The 23,967-nt window shown below is 40.5% G+C and overlaps 1 protein-coding gene across 1 annotated transcript in view; it reads left to right on the top strand.

The window, feature by feature from the left end:
- The first annotated feature begins 5,775 nt into the window (after window positions 1-5,775).
- Window positions 5,776-23,967, top strand: part of PRXL2B (peroxiredoxin like 2B) — a 609,295-nt gene continuing 591,103 nt past the window's right edge. Inside the window, exons 1-2 of the mRNA XM_044062981.1 lie at window positions 5,776-5,889; window positions 5,990-6,060. Of these exons, the coding sequence (XP_043918916.1) occupies window positions 5,998-6,060 (63 nt within the window). The 5' untranslated portion in view covers window positions 5,776-5,889; window positions 5,990-5,997. The remainder of the gene's footprint in view (window positions 5,890-5,989; window positions 6,061-23,967) is intronic.

Here is a 23,967-nt window from a genome sequence, read left to right as displayed (position 1 = left end):
TTAAGACAGAAGTGGAAAACTTCATGACACCCATGCAGGCGGACAATAGAGGTACGACTGATGAATCCTACACAAATGCACTTTATAAGCACTTACACAAGTACATGAATCATGCTATCCCTAAGAGAACCAAGATGGTATCCTCCAAAAAAATAAAGTCAATCTGGTGGTCCCCTGCCATAAACAAACTCTACAACAGAAGAAAGAAACTGTTGCACAAAAGAGAAATCCCATGATTGGAGGATATCCCTTGTCAGCCTCAGTAGGAAGCTGAGATCCCTCATAAAATCCTCCAAAGCTAGTTATGAAAACAAAATTGCCACTGATTCTAAAGACAACCGCAAAGCATTCTATAGCTATGTCAAGAATCTCAATGGCAACATTCAGATCTGCTCTGAGTTACAGCACAATGGCACTAAATATACAGAACCAACTGATATTGCTAACATCCTGACAGATAGGTTCAGTGCTAACTTTACCCCCCTCTCACTCCCTAAAGGGCCCATCTCTATACTGGAAGAATGCAAAGTTCCTGTAATCACGGCTGCACAGGTAAAAACCACACTCTCCAAAGCCAAGAACACAGCATCCATGGGACCGGACAACATCACTGGCTGCGTTCTACATGAACTGCAAAATGAACTGGCACTCCACCTAAGCATCATGTTCAATCATAGCCTCACCTCAGGCTTTGTGCCCACTGAATGGTGCACAGCAATGGTTATCCCACTCCACAAAGGGGGAGCCACCATGGACCCCAGGAACTACTGCCCAATTAGCCTAACGAGCCTGGTCTGCAAGGCCATGGAACGTATCATCATGGATCTTATAAACAAAGACATTGGTAATCTCCAAACTCTGGACCCCACCCAGCTTGGGTTTGTAAAAGGCAGTTCATGTCTCCTAAACCTGACTTCTTTGAAGCAGTCACCACAGCCGTAGACGAGGGTAAGGTGGTTCACACAATATATCTAGATCTCGCCAAGGCTTTTGACACCATCCCCCACTCTGGAATTATAGATAAACTCACTAAACTAGGTATAAATCCCTATGTCACAAGATGGGTTGCCAACTGGCTCACTGACAGAACCCACACTTTGAAAGTGGCAGACTCCAAATCCAACTTCAGACCAGTGACAAGTGGAGTACCACAAGGTTCAGTCCTGGGTCCTCTCCTGTTTGGTATCTACTTTTCTTAAGTACAGGCTAACACAGAAGGTCTTTGGCTAACGGAGTTCTCAGATGACTGCAAACTAGGAGCCATAATCAAAACTCCTAAAGATGTGGACATTCTACAAAAGGGCCTCATGGAGACAGATGCATGGTGTCAAAGCCATGGCCTCAAACTGAATGCCGAAAAGTGCATTGTCACCCCTTTGGTAAAAACTCTGTACCCATGAGCTACCACATAGGTGGTAGTCTCCTTAACACTGAATGTGTGATGAAACCTTGGGAGACAGGTGGACAGTAGTCTCTCCTTTGATAATCACATCTCCACAGTGGTCAGGAGATCCATCTACGTGGCACACCATATCACAAAATGTTTCTCATCCAGAAAAAAAGAGGTCATTGTTCCCCTCTACTCGTCACTCATTAGACCCATTATAGAGTACAACTCCCCTTTTGGTATGTACCTCACAAGACATCTACAACAATTGGAAAGGCCATAGAAATACCTCACAAAGAGGATTACTGGCCTCAGACAGATGCCCTACGTAGACCGTCTCAAAAAATTCCAGCTTTACTCCGTCACATATCGCCTACTCAGAGGTGATCTCTGCCTAACATACAAAGCTATGTCAAACTCAGAGCTGTTGGACATGCTCCAATTAAAGAAATCCCAATCCCTCCAAGCTACATGCTCTAGGGACCTAAACCTTGTCACCACAATAAACAGAACACGCTGGAGGAATAGATTTCTGTCCCTGAGACTTCCCATACTTTGGAACAAACTACCTATTTATATTAAACAAAGCTCCTCATTAGCACTCTTCAAGAAAAATCTTGATGATTGGTTGGAAAATAGGAAATTCACCCCAGGGATCACCTCTGTGGCTCTGCTTGACAGGAGCACAGGAAAATAATTTTCTTGGGTGGCAAAAGCCAGGGTGCCTATTTGGCTAGGCTTATATAGGCCCTAGGGCCAATAGCCTAGTACCTACCTATGCAGGGCTGGTGTTAGCATTTTGGGGGCCCGCAGCAAATTTCAAGTTGGAGGCCCCCTGGCCACTTCCAGTCTAAGTATCCCTGTCACTGCCATCCCTTCCTTTTAGTTCATGCTGCAGGCTTTAGGAGTAGTACACACAGACTGACCTGTAGCTACAATGATGTTATTACAACAGGCCTACATACTACACTATGTTGGCCCATGTCAGAAAGAGACATTTACAGTTACTGGCATTTACGTTTAACAATGTGAGCAACTCTATGTACAGGGCTGAACTAATATGCAGTGGAGCCCCAGGCACTGCTTACTGTGTCCCCGCAAGGAAAAAAAAAAACACATCCTCCAGAGCTCCCCTCTGTTTCCCCCATGTTGGTCTTCCCACATTATGCACATTACTTTTCTTTCTTCCATTTATCACATTTTATCTTTTTTCTTCAGCTTTTTCAAGAAGCTGTAACTTTATATATGCTCTAAAGTGCTTTTTAAGTTTTTTTTTCTTTTTACCCAATGATAGCTTGAACAGAAATTATGATTAAGGAAAGAAATTCAATGTTTTTGTTCAGCTTTAGTTTTCCTTGCACCTTTTCAATATAGTTTCTTGACCAAGACAGCATAGTAAGAATCATTTAGGAAATAACTCAATTAAGCCGATGCCCCCAGAAGCCATAGGGGTTGTAGATGCTCTGTGTTGCATTTTAGAGCATTTCCCAACCTTTTAATCCAAAAGTGGTCTAAACAAAAATCTCGAGTAAGAAAAAGAATTTCAGTCTTATTTTTTTTCTTTCACTGAAGACATAAGTTGTACCCAAAGCTTAAAATTCAAAGCTGACAAGAATAGTAGCTCAAAATAAATTAGCAAGTCAGTTGTTGTGAGGATACACAGATCCTGTATGGGAATACTGCCTGCCTCCCTAATCACTGTCTATGCAACCCTCTGGTGTTAGATTGGGATAAAAACAGAGGTTCAAATGGCCACATTCAATATTTCAAGTGACTGCTGAAATGCATATACATAGCATGCCTACTTGACTCCTCAATCCTAACCCCCAAAGGCAACCAGCTGTATATGTGCTTGATGTTTGATTGTGAGGAACATGAAAATAAATGTGTTTGTGTCTTTCGGCTTTTCCCGGTTAGGGGTCGCCACAGCGGAACTCCGGTCCGCTAATGATTGGTAGTTGATTTTTACGTGCTGAGTTACCAGCCCTGATGCACAACCTTCAATGAAGGTACGCCCATTCACGCATATCTCTACGCAGATGACGCTCTAGCTGAGAAACGAACCGGACAGCGTCTTACTGTGAGGTGACAACGCTACCGCAGCACCACCACTGTGGGTATCAAATAATGATTGCAATAATGTATTCTACTTTGCTGCTACCAGGCAGTACACTGCCCCTACAGGAGCTAAAGTAACTTTCTTTGTATACCTCTGAGGTCTGTTAGAAAAGAAAAGGATGACTACACAATTCCCAGCCCCCACATCACCTATGGTAAATTTCTGTACATAAACATCTGAGCAGGGATGTTTTAGAATGTTTGTGGTTGAGGACAAAGGCTATTATCAGTTTTATCCTAACGGTCGTATCATAACTCCATTCAAGCTAAAGAGTGCAATCAGAAAATGAAAGCACTTTCCCCTCATTTTTCCTTAACCAAAAACAGCTTTTTTTGGGGTCCCCACAGTCAAGGATGATTAAGGGAGCCCCCTGTACCCATTTATACAGTCTGCGGAGTGGGGGCCACCAGATTCCTAGAAGATCTAAGTGTCTGAATGCTCTGTGACATATTTTATGCCTTACTTTTGAAATATAATCACTTGTTAGCTAAATTTTTTATTGACACCCAGAAGAATAATATGCTTGTCCCAGCATTATTGGATGTATGCATTGATAAAAATAACTGATATTTTACAAACACACACACACGCACACACATATCACAGCAATACTAGTTTTGTACTTATTTCAGCAAATACTTTGTACAACACTAGTACACAAGGTCAGTGAGTGCTGTTTAGCAGTCATCAAAAGCAGCAGGAATAAGTCATTTTTATTTACCTCACTGAGTAGTAAATTAATACCTATCACTGTCTCTGATTTCACAGATATTCCTGATTTTGCCTCAGAGATGTAAATATTGTGCGAAGAAATATCCAGGGAATTGTTATGGCTAGGCTTGTATAGACCCTAGGGCCGATAGCCTAGTACCAACCTATGAACCTATAATTTTGCTCTATCACAATAAATCCAGTCAGAGTTTTATACTTATTGTCTAAAAATGCATGTTGATGCAAAATGTGTTAGTCTAGTAACTTTTAAGGGAATTAGAGTAATATTTAAAATGTGTTCCTCATTTTTAAGACTTTGCTGCGGTAGCGTTGTCGCCTCACAGTAAGACGTTGTCCTGTTCAATTCTCAGCTAAAGCGTCTTCTGTGTGGAGACGTGTGAATGGGCGTACCTTTTTTGAAGGTTGTATGTCAGGGCTGACAACTCGATACGTAAAAATTTACTACCAATCATTAGCGGACCAGAGTTCCGCTGTGGCAACCCCTAACTGGGAAAAGCTGAAAGATACAACATTATGCTATCATTTTTATCACAGAACAGAATTCTTCAGCAAAGACGTTGAGAGTTATAGTCTCAGTTGTTCTGCCAGTATGTATAAAAACCCTGAAAAAGAAACCATCCCTGAAGATTAGAAGCATCTGCTCTTAATCTCCGAGGTTTGCACTGAGATCGGTCACCCTGGGTTGCTGATCTCTCTAGTGCTTACTTTGCTTATGTTCATTACAGCTTTGCCCTAGCAGGGTCATATCACAGTCTTGTTCAGGTTAAAGGGTGTAATCAAAAATTAATAATTTTTTTTCTCCTTATTTTTCCCCAACCAGCAGCAGTTTTTGTGGGCCCCCCACACAGCCAATGATGATTAAGGGCCCCCCTGTAGCCACAGCTATTGGAGGTACCTAAAGCTGGCTATGTTAATTTTAGTGAAGAGGATGTCCACCAACAGGGCTTAACTAGGGGCATTCTGTCATTGGTAAAAAATTTAATGAAATTGTAAAGCTTCTTACTTGACATAAAATAATACTGTAACTAAAGATCTTTGAATTTTGTTGGAGATAATAAATAAGAGTTATTGTTACTTAACTGCTTTATTAAGTATTCAAGCTTGCTGTACTAGCTTTTTCTGATTTAGCAGACATAAATAACAAGATAAGATAACTTGCAGTGGTTGGGGGCCCCCAGTGACCGCAGGGTTCGCTGGTGCCTAAAGCCGGCTATGTACCTATGAACCTATTAACTTATCTACCGTATCAAAAGCTTTCCATAAGTCTAAAACGATGGAGTATACAATGCTTACTGTTATTCCTGTGGTTGTTAACTGTATTTGTAAATGACATTAACCATCAGAAACGTAGTAGTAACCGCCCTCGTATGTTATTACCACGTAGCTTTCTGTAAATACTACTGAACTTTCCTCACTATCCCCGCCCCGTATTAAATAACCTCATTTGCATATTATGACCGCCCACAGAAAATGCTCTTTTTCGATTGGCTACAATATCGTTTCGTAACTATTTGGACGCTAAGAAGCCAGGAAACTATCTGGTGAGTGGTGCTGTACTAAATACACGTGATTGCTACAGCAGTTAGTGCTGCAGCTTTTATATAGGTTTGATAACGTGATTCTGTTATGTACTTTCATTAATACGCGTTTGGTAATTGTTATTGTTAATTTCAGGGCATTTATTTTTCATGTGACTACTCACTGTTGTAATTTTTCGTTAGTAGTAACTATTCTTTCTACTCTTCCTAAAGACAAAAAAATGAGTACCGTGGACTTGGCTAAACTGGGCGTAAACCAGGTGAAGAATGTCCAGACTGGTGAGGTGAGCACCTAAGAAGAACGGCAAAGATTACCGTTTGCTATAATTATTGCACGCGTGTATGTAGTTCTTTCCGTTTATTTTTCGTCTACTGTCCGAGTTGTGTACATCGTTCGTTTGTACGAGAGTGATGTAAGGCTCTAGAGATATCACTTGAGATATGCAGTCTCACATGTCAAATGGCCAGAATTTAGTAGCATGTCCTGATTTTTTTTTTGCCTTATCATTTTTGGTCTGTTCCTCGTAAATGTGTGGTTTTCTGGCTAATCAATGGGATTGCAATAACTAAATAAGACATTTTACCATTTAGGAAATTAATGCGAATGCCAGCACCTGTTCTAACAAATTAAAGCAGCATATTAAATATCTGACCCTGATTTTGGTCTTTAAGGTCTCGCATTATTTTGGCTTTGTCTAGGCATTTTCAGTAAGGGAATTGAGGGGTACCCGTAAACATATAAACTTATTTGTTTCGAGGAATTGAGTATCTGCTTAAACTGCCATGACTGTCAACAAGTGTATTTCGAAATGTGAGAAAGGTGATATCTGCCTTGGTGTATATTCTTCCTTGGATATTGTTGTCGTCCCCCCCCCCCCCCCCCCCCCCGGTAAAGTTGCATCATTAATCAGGGTTATGCTTGAGTTTAAGCATTATTTTGCGTTTTCCTGACTTGGCCAGCAGACAGTTTTAGGTTGTGTTTGTGTTTCATGGTTCATTGTGGAAGGTGATTGGAGAGGTGTCAACAAATGTGGAAAAAGATAGGATCAGGGATGGGTAAAAAATCCATCCCATATGTATGCTTCCCAATAGATCTTGACTACTGGGGAGATGCCTCAAAACTGGAAACATGACGGTGGTTTTCCAGTACTCTATTTGAGGGGAGTAGGGGTGGGGAGATGGGGTGGTGGAAACTCGATACCAGACAAATATAGATGAGTTATTCTGATTGCAGTAGATTGGAATCTGTTGGAAAATATCTTACGAAATAAGACTGACATTAACCTCTGGGACAAGAATGAATGTGGATTCACTGTAGATATTCCTACTATATAAAATGATGTTGTTGTATGATTGATTGCAGTATTCACAAAGTGGACAGGGGAAACAGATGTAGGCCTTCACTTTTGCAAGACATTTCATTTAAAGAGTAAGGCTTAAGATATCTGAATGAGGAAGAAACCGTCTAAAATGCCAAACTAGTAAATAATTGGATACAAGAAGTTAATTTTCAAAATAAGAAATTGACTGGGTATTACAGGGGTCAGCACTTGGGCTACCATTTTAAAGTATCTGTGTTGGATATGACAGGGATGGTTAATAAGGTCAAGCTCTTCAATGAAACAAGTACCACAAGACTCACAAGTATGTGATTCATGCATGTGATATCAGTTGCTGATGCTCTGGTGTATACATCATTTTTTTTGGCATGCTGACTAATTTGATGTATGCTTACAAAGTAATGGTTTTATAATTTACTGAGCACTGTAGTGCTGTGTTATGTTACTTTGCTCTGTATAGCTCTATACCAACTACCACTGTAGCTCTGTATTACTTCCACCTCTTGCTAAAACCCATTTTGACCTTACATTCATAAACTTTGATCTGATGTAATTCTTTGTTTATTCGTTACCATTAGGACCTCGGTTCCATCCTCAGGACCAATACGGCTGTTTCCAAGCTCGCGCCGGCCAAAAACTCTCAGCTAAGACCTACCCATAATGCACCTCTCCTGGTTACTTCAGATCTCGTTTGCCACGTTCTTAGTCAGACGTGCTAGCCATCTCTTTCAAAGCTAAGTAGAAAATTGTTAATTTTAAGACAGTTTCACTTATTTCATTTTTAGTCATTAGCCTTTTCTCACTGTTGCCTATTGCCTATAACCTAAGCCTATTTCCTACCCTTTTCCTTGGTAATTTTAATTTTTTTACCTTTATTGGTACTGTCCCTCTCTCCTGTTTTTGACAGGCCTTTCCTTTTTTACTAGTGGAATTTTTTTTTTTTAAATAACATCGTTGATGTTTTCTCCCTTAATTTTTCTATAGGATAGCCTTGTTGTCTTACTATGTTTAAATCACAACTTAGCTTTGTCTGGCAGTGTGACAAGTGTGGATGCAAGATGCCTAACTTGGATACACATGTTCGTTGTGTCTGCTGTTTGGGCGTGGATCATGTTAATGCTGACTGACATTTGTGCTAGTTTTAGTAATTGTACACTAGCAAAATGTAAAAATAAACTTGTATTAAAAGACACCTTTTTCAGAGGCTCTGTCTGGGTCGGAGGTCTCACTCCCTCCAAAAACCAAAAAAAAAAAAACATAAGGACAAACGGAGTCACTCTGTTCCTGCATCTCTTGTCAGTTACAGAATCGAGTCGGCTCCGTGCTTCGCCGGCGTCCTCAGCGCAGACCTCTTGAGCACCAGGCAGTGTGTCTTCTCCCTCAGTGCCATCCATGATATTCACCCCTCTTTCAGTTCCAACCTTGGCACCACAGACTTTGGTGCAGTCCTTGGATCCGACATCTGCTCTGACTGTACCTGCTTCGGCACCATCCCCAGCTGCAGTGCCGACCAGTTTCTTTGGTTCCATCAGCTTCAAAACTCTTAATACCTGCCAAAGACAAGATACTTCCACTCTGGTGCATACTGTCTGTGTTCCGACAGCAGTGTTTTCCCTTTTGGCATCATCCACCCGTGCTGCATCAGCTCTGGTGGAACTGATGCTCTCCCGAAGCAGTGCTTGGATCATCCGTACCTTGGTACCTAGTGTGACACTTATTTTCTTGCTGGATGTCCACAGCTCCGGCTTCCAGTTCTCTCGGAGCTCCTCACCTGGGGGTGGGCCCCTCATGGAGAGATGTGACCCCAGTTCCGAGGTTGTCCTTCCCTGTTCTGGACTCCCATCCCTCCTCAGGTGGGCCGGCTGTACAGGTAGTGGACTCTCGGTCAGCACCAATCGGTATCAGAACCCTCCCCTAGCATGCACCTCTCCCAACTCTCTATTTCGGGACCCCGGGCATGGGATTCACAAGAACCCTCTTTGAAAGGAACTCCTTCTCCAGAGTCCTCCTCAGAAGATCCCACTGGGGAGCCACCCCTGAAGGTGCAAGAGGAAGCACTTTCATTCACCGGAGGAATCTATCACTGAAGACACTGATTGTGATGAGGGGGGATGGTCATGGTCTTCCCCAGATGACATCTCATTCGGAGTCCTTCTCGAAATCCTCAAGGATGACATGTCATTCGGAGTCCTTCTCGAAATCCTCAAGCAGTGGGGAGACGAAGTCCTATAACCCTTCTGAGGAATCTGTGTTCCTGCAGTCCTTCCATGCCCAGCCATCTACTTCCTGGGTGACTCCACCGGCAGATGACCTTGTTAAAATCTTTGTGCAGCATGCCTGGAAGGCCCCGGACAACGTAGAACCTGTTCCTCAGAGGCCAGGCAAAAAATGTTATCTACATCTGAAGACCAGCCCCACTGGTCCTAGCAGTTGACAGTTGATTCTATGGTCGTGGTGGCAGCGGCCACCAAGAGGGAACTGGCTGGAGATAGTTCCACCATCCATCCTCCAAACAGAGAGTCCTGGACCATGGACAGACTAGGGAAGAGGCCTGTGCTTCAGTGACATTCGCCATTCGGTCACTGTTCTATCTGGCACACTTTACTCACCTCCAAAGAGACCTAATTTCCAAAATGTCTCCCTCTTTGGTGGGGTATTGCCTGATGAGTTGTGTGATACTGTTGCCGCTCAGCTAGCTACCCTTGACTCTATCTCTAACTCCTCGATGCATTTGATATCTCACTCCAACATGGGTGCAGCTCGAGACGTAATGCTTGGATGCGGTTGTGTGGCATCGCAGACCAATTTAAATCTTCCTTCGTCAATGCACCTGTCGACGAATCTGCACTTTTTGGATCCAAAGTACAAGACACACTTACCTGCAGTGAGAAAGAGGGAAAGACCTTGTCTGCTGTGGGCATATGCCTTTCCAACCCCCAGAGGTCCTACTCCAGTAACCAGAAGGGAGGAAAATGTGGTTCAAGAAATCCCAAGGACCTTTTCGTGACACTCGTGGTGAACAATCCCCCTGGGGCAGAGGGGGCCACTCATATGGAAGACTTCCCTTTTGGGGTAGAGGGGGTCTTTGTAACCAGGGCGCTAGAGATTCTTTCTCTGGCAGACCCTACCAGCACTCCTGAGCAGCAGCCAGATTGCTTTCCTCTGGAAGTGGTTAGGGGGTCGTTTTTCTCTACATCTTCCAGCCTGGCATCTTATTACTACCGATGTTTGGGTGCAGAGAATAATATCCAGAGGCTGACAAATACCATTCGATTTAACTTCCATCCCCAATGTACCATCCAATCGGAGGGAATTAACAGCCTTAGAAATAGAAAAGTTGCAAAGGAAGAGTCATCCAATCAGTACCACCAGACAGGATCTAGGTTTTACTCTAGGTTCTTTTTCATGCCAAAAAAAGACAGGAGACTGGAGGCCAATCCTGGATCTCAGCCTATTGAACAGATTTATCAAACTTCAAAATTTCCGGATGGTCACGATACAGTCTATTCTTCCCTTCCTAGAGAGGGATAACTAGATGTGCTCTATAGACCTTCAGGGCACGTACTAGTCCGTGGATCCTGGATCATTCCCAAGACCGGTTATCTCATCCTTGGGGAATGATTCATCTGAACCTGCACAGTCTCAAGCTGTTTGGTTCCTTCACTTCCAGTGATTGCCAGGTTGCCTGACATCCCATCTCCTGTTCGTGAAATTCTTCTGGCGTCACACAAACCTTCCACTAAGAAAGTTTATTCTAGTAAATGGACTAGGTTCTCTCTTTGGGCCAAAGATCAGAACTTAGACCCTTTTTGTATTCCTTTTCAAAAGATCCTACAATACCTGACTACTGTTTTGCATGCAGGAGCCTCGGCTTTGACTATCACAGTACATTTAGTAGCTATCAAGATCATTATGAAAATTGGCGATAATTCTATGCAAGACCTTTTTGAAAGGAGTATTAGATGTTAAAGCTCCGGTCAAGTCTCCCTTAGAACCCTGGGACTTGACTTTGGTACTTCAGTCTCTCACAGGTTCTCCTTTCAAGCCTTTTGATTTGTGATTTGCAGTTTTTGTCATGGAAAGCCTTACTTCTAGTAGCACTTACCTCATTGGGAAGAGTATCTGAGCTGCAAGGTCATTTCTGGCTTTTCCATTAACCAATCTATTGATCTGCTGGTTTTCTTCCCTCCGCTTTCTAATATAAGGGAGTATCTTTTGCACACCTTTGATGTGCATCGGCAGCTTCATTGTTGTTTGGGCAGGACTAAATCTTTCAGGAAAATGATTGGTTGTTTGTGGCCTTTGCAGGACCCAGATTGGGTAAACCTGTTTCCAAAGTGACTTTATCCTCCTGGCTTAGAAACGTCCTTACCTTTATCTACCAGCAGATTAAGCTATCCTTGCCTTCCAGAACAAAGGCTCATTCTGCCAGATCTATGGCTACTTCTATAGCATTTAATTCCAGAGCCTCTATGGATGATGTCTGCACAGCAGCCACTTGGGTGAGACCTCCTACCTTCATATCTCATTACAAATTGGATTTGGTCTCCAGAGGATGAGCACCTTTGGTTTTGTGGTGCTCAGGAATATCCTTCCTTAGGGCCAACCAGGACTCATGTAGCTGGGGACTCTGTCCTAATGGTAATGAATAAACAAAGATTTACAACATCAGATAAAGAAGTTATGTCTTACAACATTCCATTTGTGTTGTAGATCCTTGTTCATTCATTACTTCCTGCCCTCCTCTCCCCTGCCTGGACTCCTAGGAACTCCTGGTTAGGGTATTTGCTCAGACAGAGCCTCCTCCTACTTTTTTTTCTAGTACTACATCTATTATCTAAGGGCGGGCAAACTCTATCTGATGTAACTAGGAGAGGGGCATTATGGGTAGGCCTTAACTAAGAGTTTTTGTCTGGCGCAAGCTTAGAAACAGCCATATCGGTTCTGAGGACGGAACCTATATCCTAATGGTAATGAATGAACAAAGATCTACAACACAGATGGAACGTTATGGTAAGACATAACTTCTTTTTTCCTTCTCTCTACTTTTAGAATAGCTGATCTGCCTCACTCGTGTTCCTTCCTTCCTCATTAGGAATAGGTATGTATTGACTTTTATTGCCTCCATGTCACACTTCAGTATAGTAGTGCTTTGTTCAGACCCTGTGGACATCAAGTTGTTTCCTGCCCTTTAAATAGTACAAGGTCTTCCACAAGACCCACAAATGCACACGTTTTCACTGAGATCGTTTGTCTTTGTATAGTGTAAGGAAGCTTAACAAAAAGAGCCTTGCTGTATATTAATTTTAACTGTCAAGTACATGCTTGCCACCTACTGGAAATTGGCTACGACATTCTTCCCTCCCCTTAGGAGTAGTCCTTGTACTGTTAAGGCTGCTTTCCAAGATGGCCACTTTTTCTTGCTAGTTAGAATAGATTCTATATGCCAGTTACTTTGTCTCCCTAGCTTCTTGGTGTCATGCATTTAGTACATGAAAGGAAAGAAAATCTGATCCTCATTGCTAATTGCTCAAGCATTGGCTAGAAAACTGATGGCTTTCTGTAATAATTGGGAAGCCCACTATTCTTAGCGTTGCTGTGCATCTTTGTGTCACTCCACTACCCTACTCCCTATTCCAGAATTTGCCACTACCCCTTCTTTGGAACAGGCTTCCCATCCACGTGAAGCAGAGTTCCTCCCTAACCCAATTTAAGTGCAACTTGTACAATTGGCTGGGGAAAGGGAAATTCATCCCTGGATTGGCACCTATGTCTCTAATGGACACAGGTAGCCAGTTAATGGTTCATCTCCCAGGCCCCAACTTATTTGATGCATCTTCCAAGCCCCTGCTTTCACTTAAGTGAACCAGAACATTAGATTAGGATGTATTGCTAAGCTAAGGACTGTAGTGGTCATTTGTCTGCCAGACAACTACGAACCTATTCCGCTCCACCTTTTCCCAAATACACCTTTCCCCTGTGACATATACTTGGTACACATCATCAAACATCTCTACTACTATTTATTTATTTATTGACATTTGATTACTGGGAAAGTCAGACTGGGTAGAAGCCCATTTTCAGCGGAGGCCCGGGGAGAAAAGCTCCAAATTGATACAAAATACTTTACTTTTGAAGACTGCCTAATTACTTTTCTTAAAGAAGAATATCCTGGTAGTGTAAGCCTTGGCTCTAGATTGTCACTTTTGAAAGTGACACCCTGACCCCATGTGCAAAAATAGGGAAAAAGGTTGCGAATGAATAGATGGAACAATCTGCAATTTAAATAAATTAGACATGATATAAAAACACTGGTTAAGAATTGATACAAAGTATATGGCAATATTTAGAGAAATTTCAGACAGTTTGTAGAAAAATTTAAGGTAAGTTAGTTTAATACAAACAGGAATTGCAATATGAAGAACAGGGGGAAAAACAGTCTAATGGTTTATTTAGAGAGAAAGACAGGGAAGAGAATTAGATAGCCACAAGGAAGTAAGTAAAAATGGGAGAATTGAGGTATAAGAAATGAAAACGTACTTGTTCACATTTGGGGATATAGTTTATCTTGGTTTTTGAGCAAGAGTAGAGCCAGATTTTAGCTAGGAAGTAGAAACACTCAAGTTTCTATTCAACTACTTCCCAACTTGCATATAACTTTCTAACCGCTCTTCTCCCTCCAATACTGCTTTGCACTAGATCCACTCCTATTCAGACCCCTCCTCTGCAGTCTGTTGTGCATTACCCTCCGTTCTCCCTCCAATGCTGCTTTGCACTAGATCCACTCCTATTCAGACCCCTCCTCTGCAGTCTGGAGTCTGTTGTGCATTACCCTCCGTTCCAACAAAACATTTATATTGTATCGGGCAAGAAAAATACTTCTGAACATCACCTCCTAATCATGTGATATTGGTAATATCCCTCATAGCCTACTGTTCAAGTACATTGTCCAAAGCTACAGCCATTGCTCACAACTTGATTTATTAAACATAAAGTCAAGCAAAAATGGACCATCATACCTCCATAAAACTTTGCCATAACATTCACCCAAACGCAGGCCCAGCTTAGCATATAGAGGCAGCAGACCTCATACCCCCATCAGCTTCTTTGTCACTAACACCTCACCTACAGTTCTACCCTGGATTTCATATATACTATACTAACTTGCTCAGCATCTTTAACAAACTCCCTGAAGTGCATACATGGATTGCATTACACACTTCAGACATCTTAGTTGCCACAGAAATATGGCTGCATCAAGAAACAAAAAAAGTGAGGATTTCCGCACCAGGCGATAACCTTATCAGATTAGACAGAACCAACAAAAAGCTTGGCAGTGGTCTTTTTTTTCCTACAGAAACGCACTTGTCTAAACGCTCAAGACCATCACAATTGTAGGTATTTACATACCTTGAAGTAACAATGCTAAAACACTGGAAATATTCTCTGCTGGGCCTCCTGAATCTCTCATGAAATTGTATTATGTATAATCTGAAAATCCAACTAGTAATATACATCATTACAAGTTCACCCTTAACCACACCAGCTAGATATAACAAAGCCACAGCCCGACTGTCAGCTGTCGATTGGATCCTAAGATCTTCTGTCTAAATTATAAATTACCAAAGCAACGGCCCCGAAATGCGTCATTTCAGTTTGGTAAGAAAATGTACTACTTTTCGGGCAAGACACTTTCAGTAGTGTATATTACATCTGCTTAATTGGGAGATGCTGAAAACTCTGCCCCTAGATGATGATGCCTCTCCTGAGCTCAGTAAAATCCTCTTGGGTGTCTAAAGAAACAAGCATCCCTCCGAATAAAAAAAGAATCAAAGCCAACCCTTCTCCATAGTGCTCCTTAGCAACTAAGCAACTCGTGAAGCAAAGAAATAAAGCCTGGAATGTTTGGACAAAAAATAAAGCAGCCCCTACTTTACTGGTGTATAAACAACTACGAAACCTAGCAAAATAACTTATTGCAAAAGATAAAAAAAACCTTCTACTCGACCACTCAAAACATACACACTAACTATACAAACCTGTTTTGGGCTTCAATCAACTGTTACATTTAAAATGAGCTACATAGCCAACACCAAAAAAACAAATGATGCCATAGCCAAGCAGTTCAATACTCCCTTTATATACAGATGGTGCAGTCATTAACCGAGAAGGTGACTCATCAAGCTCTTGATGTCTCTGTTCAGTCAAAAAAACTCCTTCAGCATTTCTGCTTCCAACCAGTTCTCAGAGATACCATTAAAAAATACCTCAAGTAAATTAAAGCCTTCCACAGTTGCCCTTGACTATCTGACAAATATTTTACAAAGACCTGCATCTGGAGTGTTTCTCCCCGGGCCTCTGCTGAAAATTGGCATCGTAAGTCAGACTATCCTGGTAATAAACAAGTCATAAGTAAATACAAAAAAAAATAAAATACATTTTAAAATAGAAGTTTAGGCTATTGCATATCCAGTTTCAATTCTGATAAGTCAATCTGTATCTGAAAATAAAAGTCCCCTTACTATGTGAAAAGTCATTATTCCACTGCAGAGTGGAATCAATACAGATCTTTCAAATTGTAGGCCAGCTGCCAACTCCCTTATTAAAAATCTTAGTTAAATTACTTACGGATACACTTTCTATCTAATAGATAAACCAGCTTCTGTCATAACCTCAGCGCGGCTTGCATATTCATCATAGCACAACTACTGTTTTGCTGAATTTGGTTAATGGCAGCAGCTACAGAAGCACCAGAAGCTTAGACTGAATCTTCCTAGACTTATCAAAAGCTTTTGATACCATCTTCCACCAGAAACGTTTGCATAAACTGCTATCCATAGTGTTCGCCAGCTCTTCACTGCAGTGGTTTCATAGGTAGAACATGCTGGAGACAGATGTGTCCCAGAGACTAACCCTCCTTTGGAACAGGCTTTCCTGAGTTCGTCTGTTATCCAGTTTAAGCACAACCTAGACCAGTGGATGGGGAATAGGAAATTTACACTGAGCCTGACACCAGTGTCGCTTATGAACAGGGATAACACGCAAATGCCTGGCTCTCAATGTCCTGTTTGGAAACTGGACTTCATTATTCTTTCGGGAAAACTGCTAGGCCTAGTAAGGTTCCCCCCTGGGTCATTAGCCATGAATCTAAGCATGATTACAGGAGCAATAATGACCATTTTGGTAACGATTTATCTTTGTTAGGAGTAGAACAGTGATCTTTTGGGACCCATTTTTAAGAATCGGCCTTATTCAGTGGCAAACAGAGTAGCAGTCTGTATAGAGATATGGAACAATTTTGGAAGAGAGGCTGCTTACTTGGCCAAAATAGCAAATATGAGTGACTTAAAATAAATAATGGAGGAAGTATCCAAGATTTGCATATGGTGGCTAGGAAAATGAAAAGATTGATGAAGCAACCAGCAGGTGAGCATCTAAGGTAATTTTTTCAAGCCAAGGTGTCCCAAGAAAATGACGTAGCTGGAGCAGTAAATGGTCAGCACAATTTTTTTTTCAGATTTAAAGTCTATATCCCATGTTAATTCATGAATGGTTATGTGAATGAAGTAAACAAAAAATATTCTCTATTAGAAAAATGTTCAGTTGGAGAGCAGGTTCTGACAGTTCAGTTTCACCAATAATGGTACACAGAAGAGGGAGATGTGGAGTTAAATCTGTCTGGATTTTAGTAAAGTATTGACTTCATCCAAAGAAAAAGGTAGAAAGCTAAGCTACAAATGATTGCAGTAGTGCCAAATGAGGTTACATTTGTACACAGCTAGATGGGAACTGCAGATCAAATTATTTTGGTTAGGTGGCAGTTGGTCAGAGTGAGGGTTTTGCCCTCTGGGTTTGCATTCTTTTGGGTATGATTCTGCTGTAATTCCTGCAGGGTTTGAAGTAGAAAAAGTCTGCTTGCTGATAATAAAATGGGGACCCTAGTCATAAGTGAGGGTGTTTAGCAGCTGTAGGACTTGGGTTAGAAAAATGTTTGGGAACTTGGCAGCTTGGCTTAACACCAAGAGGTGCACTGTCATTTAAATTGTCCCGCTTTGGATTACATTGAGGATAGCAAAGATCGAAAAGATATTGGGAAGTTCACAACATCAGATAATATTGGGAAGTTCACAACATCAGATATTATCCACTCAGAGTCCAGCCTTCATTGATTTCTTGATAGTGGAGTTTTGAGCACAAGGAACTGGAGATGGCTGTCCAGTATGCAGTGCAGTTTTAAGGCCTCACCTGGTATACATGTCATGTGTGCATAAAGAAAGATATTAGCAAGCTGCTCAGGCTAGAAGATGCTGAGTACAAGAAAGTATGGCAGTGCTGAACATCCACAGTCTGGAAGACAAGAAAGAAAGATGGGGAGGATATGCTTTGGGTTTAGGGAATTCTTACAGAAAATGAGTGGTTTATGGGAGCAGAGGTAGAACGCAAAAAGAAAGAGAGGTCATTGGAGAATTACCTTGCACCTGAAATGTGGAAGCTTTTTTTTACATTTAAAGGATGTTTGCTGCCCTGTTTTCATTGGTTAAAACTTATTTCTGTGAAAGCAGTCAAGCATGGGTGGGTGAGGTATTGGGCATGCTGGGGGTAGCTGCACAGTGCTTTTGTTGTGAAGTCCGTTATAACTGAAACTGAATCATTGAAGGACCCAGTTTTAGCAGTGGAAATGAAGGAGCCTGTTATGATACTAACAAGATTGCTATAGGGCATGACAGAGTACAGGTGGAGATATACGAAAGGTTCTTAACAGTTTTTAACACCCTTCCCAAAAATTATCAAGGGGATAGCAACTGCAGCATTATTTTTATTTTATTTTTTGTGTGTGAGATAAGGGTCAGACCACCAAAGATGACATGGAACCCAGTGACTGCTGACCAGTAATTTTTTTGTACTAAACACTGAAATGAAGTACTTGTCAGAATTGTTGCTTAGGGCTGGATTTCTTAGTGCAACTGGTAAAGAGATAATTTGTTAAAACATTGGAATACTTAAATCACTGGTTGCTTCCAGTAAATATTGCAAGAACCTGAGAACTTGTCCAGTCTGATATGACCATTGCTTTTGATTGATCCAAGATCTCTGATACTTTAACTTGGAAACCTGCAGGTGTTCTCTGTGTGATTTTTGAAAAGTACTTCATGGGGAAATCACAGCTGTATATAGATACCTGTTTACTGAGCTATTTATTCAACCTTGTTTCAAGCCTTCAGTCTGAAAGGGTGAGCTCTGCTCCTGAAGACTAACATTCCTTTTTCCAGAATGAATCCGTTCTTGGTTGTTAAGTGGGTCTGTTATGGCATTAAAGGCCTTGAGACTTGTGCTTCTAAATGTTATGACTTCCTTTAGCAGATGTGACAGGGTTTCAGTTTTATGTATTAATCAGTCTAAAGTTTATACTGATTCCCTCCTCTTACATTGTCAAAGTAAACTTTATTGTCATTTAGAATCACACACGTGCAAAAACTGAAATTCCATATCTCTGGACTGAAATGTGCAAATATCACAAACACTTAATATGACATGAATATATATATATAATTACTTACTGTATACCATAATGTTCTAGAGACATAATTCTACTATTGCACATAAATTAAACTAACATTTATTATACAGTTATCTCATTGCTTGCTGGAGTATTATACAGTACTGTGGTAATGAATATTGCACTGAGAGACTAGCATTAGATGTTGCACTGTAATGAGACTTTCTCTGGTCATACTACTACCCCTGATGACCAGTGATTTGGCACGACTTACTGAGTATTGCACTAATATTGGATTGAGACAGGCAGTCAAGTTATTGCACAATTTGAGGTGGCTTTCCATATTGAACTGATGGCCTAGATGGCCGTCATGGAGCGTGATTGTTGCTACAGTTCATCTGACCTGTGGGGAAAAGCCTTTTCTGAATCTCGTGATTGTGACTGGTAAATTTTACCCAAATACTCTGGCTTCTTTCATTTTTAGTGGGTGTAAATATTGTTGCCTACAACTCAATCCATATATGGTGACAAAGTATTTCTGCCTCATAGGTAGGTACTAGGCTTATCTGCCCAAGGGCCTAAGTAAGCCAAGCCAACAAGGTTCCCTGGTTTATGCCACCCAAGAAAGTTATTTTCCTGTGCTCCTGTCAAGCCGGGCCACAGAAGTGATCCCCAGGGTGTATTTCCCATCCACTCATCAAGATTTTTCTTGGTGTGCTAATGAGGAACTTTGCTTGACATATATGGGTAGCTTGTTCCAGAGCATGGGAAGTCTCTGGGACAGGAATCTATCCCTGCAGTATGTCCTGTTTATTGTGGTGACAAGGTTTAGGTTCCTAGAGCATGTAGCTCAGAGGAATTTGGATTTCTTTAGGTGTAGCATGACCAACAGCTCTGGGTTTGACATAGCTTTATATGTTGGGCAGAGATCCTCTCTGAGTAGGCGATATGCTAAGGAGTAAAGCTGGAGTTTTTTTTGAGACTGTCAGTGTAGGGCATCTGTTTGAGGCCAGTAATCCTCTTTGTGAGGTACTTCTGTGGCCTTCCCAGCTGCTGCAGATGTCTTATGAGGTACATTCCAAAAGGGGCATTTTACTGTAATGGCTCTGAGTGTCGAGTAGAGGGGAACAATGACCACCTTCTTTTTTTTCCTGGATAAGAACCCTTTTGTGATGTGTGCCACGTAGAAGGATTTCCTGACTACTGTGGCATGTGATTATCAAAGGAGAGACTACTGTTCACCTGGGTCCCAAGGTCTCCTCACATATTTGGCATTAAGTAGACTGTTGCCTATGTGGTAGTTCATTGGTACAGAATTTTTACCAAGGGGATGACAATGCACGTTTTGGCATTGAGCTTGAGGCCATGGCTCTTACACCATGCATCTGTTTCATTGAGGCCCTTCTGTAGGATGTCCACATCATTTGGGAACTCTACTATGGCTCCTAGTTTGCAGTCATCTGCGAACTTCGTTAGCCAAAGGCCTTCTGTGTTAGCCTGTACTTTAGAGAAGTGGATACCAAAACAGGAGAGGTCCCAGGACTGAACCCTGTGGTACTCCACTTGTCACTGGTATGAAGTCAGATTTGGAGTCTGCAACTTTTACAGTGTGGGTTCTGTCAGTCAGCCAGTTGGCAACCCATCTTGTGACATGGGGATTTATACCTAGTTTAGCTATAATCCCAGAGTGGGGGATGGTGTCGAAAGCCTTGGCGAGATCAAGATAGGCTGTGTGAACCACCTTACCCTCGTCTACAGCTTTGGTGACTGCCTCAAAGTCGATCAGGTTCAGGAGGCATGATCTGCCTTTCACAAACCCGAACTGGGTGGGGTCCAGAGTTTGGAGGTTACCAATGTCTTTGAGTTCCATGATGCAGCATGCACACTATATTAGGTGCACAGTGTTGGCTGTGTAAGTAGCTTAACGGGTAACATGCATATCTTTGCTGGAAGATCAGAACACTATGGGTTTTATTTCCATGCCAAGTAAATGGATTCAGTTTTCTGAAGCTGACACTGCATTGCACTGCACCATAGCATAAGGAGGTGCTTCATTCCAGAGTGTGCCAGCCTTTGACTGAGATGCTAAATCTGCCTGAAATGATAGTAGCTCAGGTGGGTGTAAAATATAGTAAGCAAAGTAGCAGTATAATTAGTCTAGTGCAAATTTATACAAAAATAAATGAGTATTAAGTAGAAAAAAGGTAACTGAGAATTAACCATAAAATCAAATCAAGGAGTATTAAGTAGAAAATAGATAAATGAGAATCTACCATAAAACCTCATCACACATTATATTTCCCAAACCTTGTTATATTAAAACTTTTGCACATCTAGCAGATCGTATTCTTCAGAATCTATTTTTATATCTTTAGACGCATCTTCAACCTTCCAACGGTCTAAAGTATTGTAGTATTTGGCTAAATATTTCATAAAAAATATGTTGTATTGTTTGAATCATTTTATCTACAAGTCTAGAACAATATTTTAAAATTGGTTGTCCTGTTTAGTCGCCATGGTTAACATCCTAATATAAAATCTGTTTCTCTATAGTTTTTCCATCTTTTTTTCAAATGAAAGAAAAATGACAACCTAATGTATACTCAAACTAAATATGTCTTAACAATTTTTCCACGTACCTTTCAGAAAGACTTCCATTCTTTTGTGTACAGTTTCATCACTGATTCTAACTGATGGTATACATTTTGGTAATGAGGATTGTATACTTATACATTTTTAAGATTATTTTTTATACCTATTAAGCTTTCTTCATATCCTACTCCACCACTTCTGTCCACACATTTAAAGAAAACCTATTTGAGCTGTTAGCATATTTCATTATTTCTTACTATTGAGTATTCTTTGCTTAAATATCTGTATATAATAAAACCGCTGCAGAGACAAAAGATTTGAAAAATTATCAGTATTAAAACATGCCTGCTTTTTACTACCCAAATAACACAATGAATGCCTAGTCCAAAGGATATGGTACTTGGTGGGCAGCCTTGTCCTCTTGCTATGTTTACACATCAGTATGTCCACTAATGACCTAATAGGAATATAGCTCAGTAATACAACTGATAGTCTGCATAAATGCCATTACAGGAGTATGTGATAGTGACATGCTTTGAATATATCGGTAATCTTGAGCCTTCACTATCCGTAACATTCTGTATACACCAGTCCCATGTACAACACCTTGTATTTCTTTTTGCAACATTCAAGCTAAGATTTTATAATCAAAATTTAATAATGCAGTGGGTCTCCAATTATTCTCCTCCCCTTGTATAATAAAGTAAGTATTGTATCATAACAGTTGTTGGAAAACTTTGAGGGTACCACTGTACAAATCCAGCCATTACATATTTCTCTTATGCATTTGTATTGTCAATCCTGTAACCTTCTGCATTAAAACAGGGTATACCAACTTTTGGAAGTGAAATTCACAGATCTTCAAGTCATTTTCAACTTTTAGAGAACAAATTTTAAATATTAATCTTGTTAATCTAATAGAAATCCATCTGCATCTAAAATTTTAATTTTCTCTACCTTTCTTTCTGAAAATTTAATTTAAAATAAATATTTACTACTTGATAAAATTCTGCTTTTATCATGTATACATTTTGCCATATAATTTATTTTTGTCTACCTTTAAGTTTACCAGACACATCGTGTGTGTGTGTGTGTCTATATACATATTTTATGCAATCATATGTTTGTCTGCTATATTTTTATAACTGAATGTGTAAATATGTTATGTATAGTATGTTAGCAATTGTTTTGGAGTTTTTCTCCCTGGGCCTCTGCTCAAAACGGACAGTTCTGTCCAGTCGGACCTTCCCAGTAAACAAATGTAAAATAAATAAAATTATATACTTTCTGGTATGTGTATATACACACACACACCTCTCTATCTATATCTATATCTATATCTATATATATATATATATATATATATATATATATATATATATATATATATAGATATATATGTGTGTGTATGTATATGCAAAAAAAACTTCTACAGCTGTATGAAAAAACACCAGAACCAGTAAGAGTGTGCTTTCATTCTTTTAATATGTAAGAATGTCAGAAATACCGATGTACAAAGAAAATCGGTAAATATATGCTACATGTCATATGGCAATAAAGCAGTAAAACAGTAATTTTATTTTTGCATGGTTGGGCCCTGCCCAAGGGCTGGAAAACTTCTTACTAGCTATGGGTGACAGTTAGTGTTTTTAAATTTGTTAAATCAGGTTCTGTTAGCACTATTTCCTTTCTTGAGACTTCTGTTTGTCACCAGCAGGAGCATAGTCTCAAACATTTTCAGAAAGGAAATCTATTGTAACAACTTTTTAGATGTTACCAGCAAACACCCCTTCTACATGAAAAGGAATGTGTTAAGGGGTCAAGTCATTAGACTCTCCAGACTGGTTACTGTGGATACTACTTTTTATGCTGAGATGGACTTTTGTGTAATCTCTTTTTGCAAAAACATTACCCTAAGGATCTTGGTTATAGGGTGGCTCAGGAAGTGGCTAGAGACGCACAGTAAATTTCAACTCATTCTTCACTGTGGTTTTACACCGAAACAAAATAATACTGCTGTTTTTCCAGACAGGACATTGAATTTCCCGATACATAGGTATCAGGGATGTCATCACTCACAATTGGAACATTGTTACTAGTTCACAGAATTTGTCTAGCTTGTTAGGGGATTCTCCATTTTTTTGAGTATAAAAAGACTAAAACAATTAGAAATTCACTTGAGAACAGAGACTCGGCGCTGGTGGTAAATTCTGCTAGAAACATTACTGACCCACCTGAATTGTTAGTGTGGCAAATGTTTGTTGCAAGTTTATTTTCAAAGGGAACTGCTACACTTTTGTACACTGACTATAAAGTTACATTTGCCTATCATTTTGACTGTTCATCCACTGATTTGGTATATGCTGCAGTTTGTAATTCTTGTCATTATTTCTGTGTGGGAAAAACTTGCAGGAAACTGCCAGACAGAATAAAAGAAAATGGTGGGGCTGTCAGAAGTTCTGACTCTCGAAATGCACTAGCCAGGCATTCACTAACTTGTACTCATTTTGAAAATTTTCTCTTTTTAGTATTGGAACAAGTAAAACTGTTTTTGATGACTATGCTACTCTCCTGGTGGTTAGGGAACTCAAATGGCAGCTTTTCCTGGGAGTGGATTCAGCTCCTGGTTTGAATAACTTCAATTTAAAATGTGCTTTGAAGTGGCTTACCTGAGTTCACGACAGGCTCACTTTTCACTAGTTCGCTGTATGCTGTATATTGTACATGATGTTTCAGGTCACTTCATTACCATATAATGATAA

Source organism: Protopterus annectens, chromosome 2.part1 (assembly GCF_019279795.1).
Source record: "Protopterus annectens isolate FY-2018-M chromosome 2.part1, PAN1.0, whole genome shotgun sequence".
Classification (NCBI taxonomy): Eukaryota; Metazoa; Chordata; order Ceratodontiformes; family Protopteridae; genus Protopterus; species Protopterus annectens.
The sequence above is the reverse complement of the archived record's forward strand: the minus strand, read 5'-3'. Positions and strand labels throughout refer to the sequence as shown.